Below are 2,713 nucleotides of genomic sequence, written 5' to 3' on the forward strand. Positions count from 1 at the left end.
GATATATAGATAAATATATATTTAACACACACACACACATATATATATATGATAGATTTGGTAAAGACACGCATATTCACACACACAGCCGGGGTCTATCAAGCGTTGTAAGACTTGTTTCACTCCGCCTCATTGTGGCAGTCATAGTTCTCCTCACAAACATGCTGGTAAAGCGTGACAAGTTTTCATAATGTGAGAGCTGTCTCGTTTGTGAGTGATGTAGCTCGTCAGGACGGGTGTGAGCAGTATTGTTGGCCTCAACATGGTTTGTGGGATGTTTAACATGGCTAGTGGGGTATTTAACATGGTTAGCGGGATGTTTAACATGGTGGTGTTTAACATGGTTAGTGGGGTGTTTAACATGGTTGGTCGGATGTTTAATATGGTTTGTGGGGTGTTTAACATGATTAGTGGTATGGTTAACATGGTTAGTGGGGTGTTTGTGAGTTAAGCTGATTGTGTGACCTGATTACATCGTGCAGAGACACATGCCATCGTATACAATTGCATGAGCCTGAGTTGTTATGTGTACGTCATTCCCTTTTATATATAATACACTTCTATACTTGTCAACCTATGAGTCATACTTTTATGTATCCTCTCGGTGCTACCGCGTGTGCTTACTCCACCTGTTACCATCTGGCCATGAACCTGCTCGTGATCAAGATGACATCTAATTTCATAACCATTCCGCCTGTTTATACATAGATACGTCGCCATGGCAACCATCGCTGAGAAGATGGGGGTGGACCTATGGAACTACGGCCGAAATGACGACCACATCATGCTCAATAGCGTGTACTTCCATCTGACCGGCGAAGGGATGCCAGACATGATTCTGAAGGTGTGTGTTTTAATGTTGTGCAACGATCTTGTTCATTCTCGCTTTAGAACATAGTCAAAGATTACATGATATTTCAGCTCAGCACAAAGGTATGGATGTTAGAATATATATGGACAGAAGTATAGTCCAATCTTTCGGACATGAGCAAGATTCGCAGGCTCGACTGGTCAAGCTGTTCGATCGAGTAGCTTTGTGTTACACACACGAACAATATATACGCACCTACCGCACACACACACACACACGCCCGCATACACAACCACAGCGAAGTTTCCACTTACACAGAACACTACATACTCGCCTAACTCCATACCACACACACACATATGTGTGTACACGCGCACCTACACACATGCACACAGGACAAAAACAGCCGCCGACTCTCCAGTGATGCGCTCAATGGGTTTGCGAGTGACATTGCCACACCCCGGCCAGGCACCACCTCGCTTGTGCACGTGGCACGTCTGCAGTATCCCGATGTGCGACTAGACAGTGACAACATGGCTGCCGAGGGAAGGCCGGCGATGCGTAGTTTGTATCTGGAGGACTTGCCGGTAGAGGGGAGTGATGATGTGAATGTTGTGCGCCCGTACTGGATGCTGGGGCTGGGCAAGAACATATAAACGGTGGACACATGCGGGTACGAGGTTTCGAGGTTGTGCTGTGAGTGGTGTGACTTGAGTGCCTGACGTGGGCTTAGTCGTCAGTAACAATACAGCTACAGCGAGCACGTCTACATAGTGTAGTTTGTAGCCGAAGGATATGGAATGACAGGGATGTGATAATCTGATGTAGGGCAACCGTACTGGCCGCTCGGGTTGGTCTAAGACACGATGTCTACTTGTATATACAAATGAAGTCCGAAGTCCGGGTCCGAAGCACTCCTACATAGCGGCAAAGCAGTCACACACTGGTCACTCACCATACACTGCGTGTGCTTGGTATACCTACTGTCCTAGATCGTCACTGGAAATGCTGCAGGTAGGTAGAGACACGCGAGTGCATGTCGCGGTGCATATGCGCTTTTTTAAACCGCAACGGCGCCGCACAAACAAGCTTCTGGAAGAGGTAGCTGACACTCAACAGACTTAGCACCACGGGAAGGTGTGGATCTATGCCCCGTGAGGTTGCATTGGCGTATTGAGAGCCTGTTGAGACAGTTAATCAACCACGAGCAAGTGCGTTGAGCGTGCAGTGCGCAGAGTAATGGTTCTGCACGGGTGTGCTGAGACAAATTGATCACGGCCACCAAGCTACGGCACTGTACTGTCTGTATAAGACGCCTGCGCTTGGACTACTTCTGGTAGATAAACGTAGGATGTGCAAGTTACCTACCAACTTGGATGTAGATCGGTAGCTATGCAGTGGGCCTTTTCCATGACTTGTTGGTGAATGTGTGATAGTGGTGCAAATTGAATTCGTTGACTAAACAAATCGAGTAATGGAAGGTAAACCTGCGCGTGCGCTTCTGTGCTATTCGCGAACACACACGTACAAGAGTATGTACATGCCTCAATATGAGCCCTACGAGTGCGTATGAAAGTCAACTAGATTAAGTAATTGGTCTGCTGCTTTCGACTCGCTACTCGAAAGATTGTGCTTAGCAAGCACTTGGTTAACTGAATCCTTTCGTATTCACAGACAATACAGACTAAAGCGCGCAATTAAAAATAAAGGTCGCGCAATTAAAAATAAAGGTCGAGACCGAAAAAACATACAATCAATGATAATATTAAAATGTAGAAACGCAGGACGAGTGAAGGTTCACCCAAAGATATTTGTGTGCTCAATCACCATAAAAAATCGGATTCTAACTTGTGTAAGCGATTTTGTTCGCTGATATAATTAATGTACACGTGTTTGTGTGTA

General features: G+C 46.0%; 1 protein-coding gene across 1 annotated transcript in view; it reads left to right on the forward strand.

Annotated features, from left to right (window-relative positions):
- The window catches only part of SARC_06041 (hypothetical protein), a gene marked incomplete at its 5' end in the record, with an annotated part of 14,207 nt that extends 11,614 nt beyond the window's left edge, over positions 1-2,593 (forward strand). Inside the window, 2 exons of the mRNA XM_014300063.1 lie at positions 709-844; positions 1,207-2,593. Coding sequence (XP_014155538.1) covers positions 709-844; positions 1,207-1,467 — 397 coding nt within the window. The remainder of the gene's footprint in view (positions 1-708; positions 845-1,206) is intronic.
- Between the last annotated feature and the right edge of the window lie 120 nt (positions 2,594-2,713).

Source organism: Sphaeroforma arctica, assembly GCF_001186125.1.
Source record: "Sphaeroforma arctica JP610 unplaced genomic scaffold supercont1.416, whole genome shotgun sequence".
NCBI lineage: Eukaryota > Ichthyosporea > Ichthyophonida > Sphaeroforma > Sphaeroforma arctica.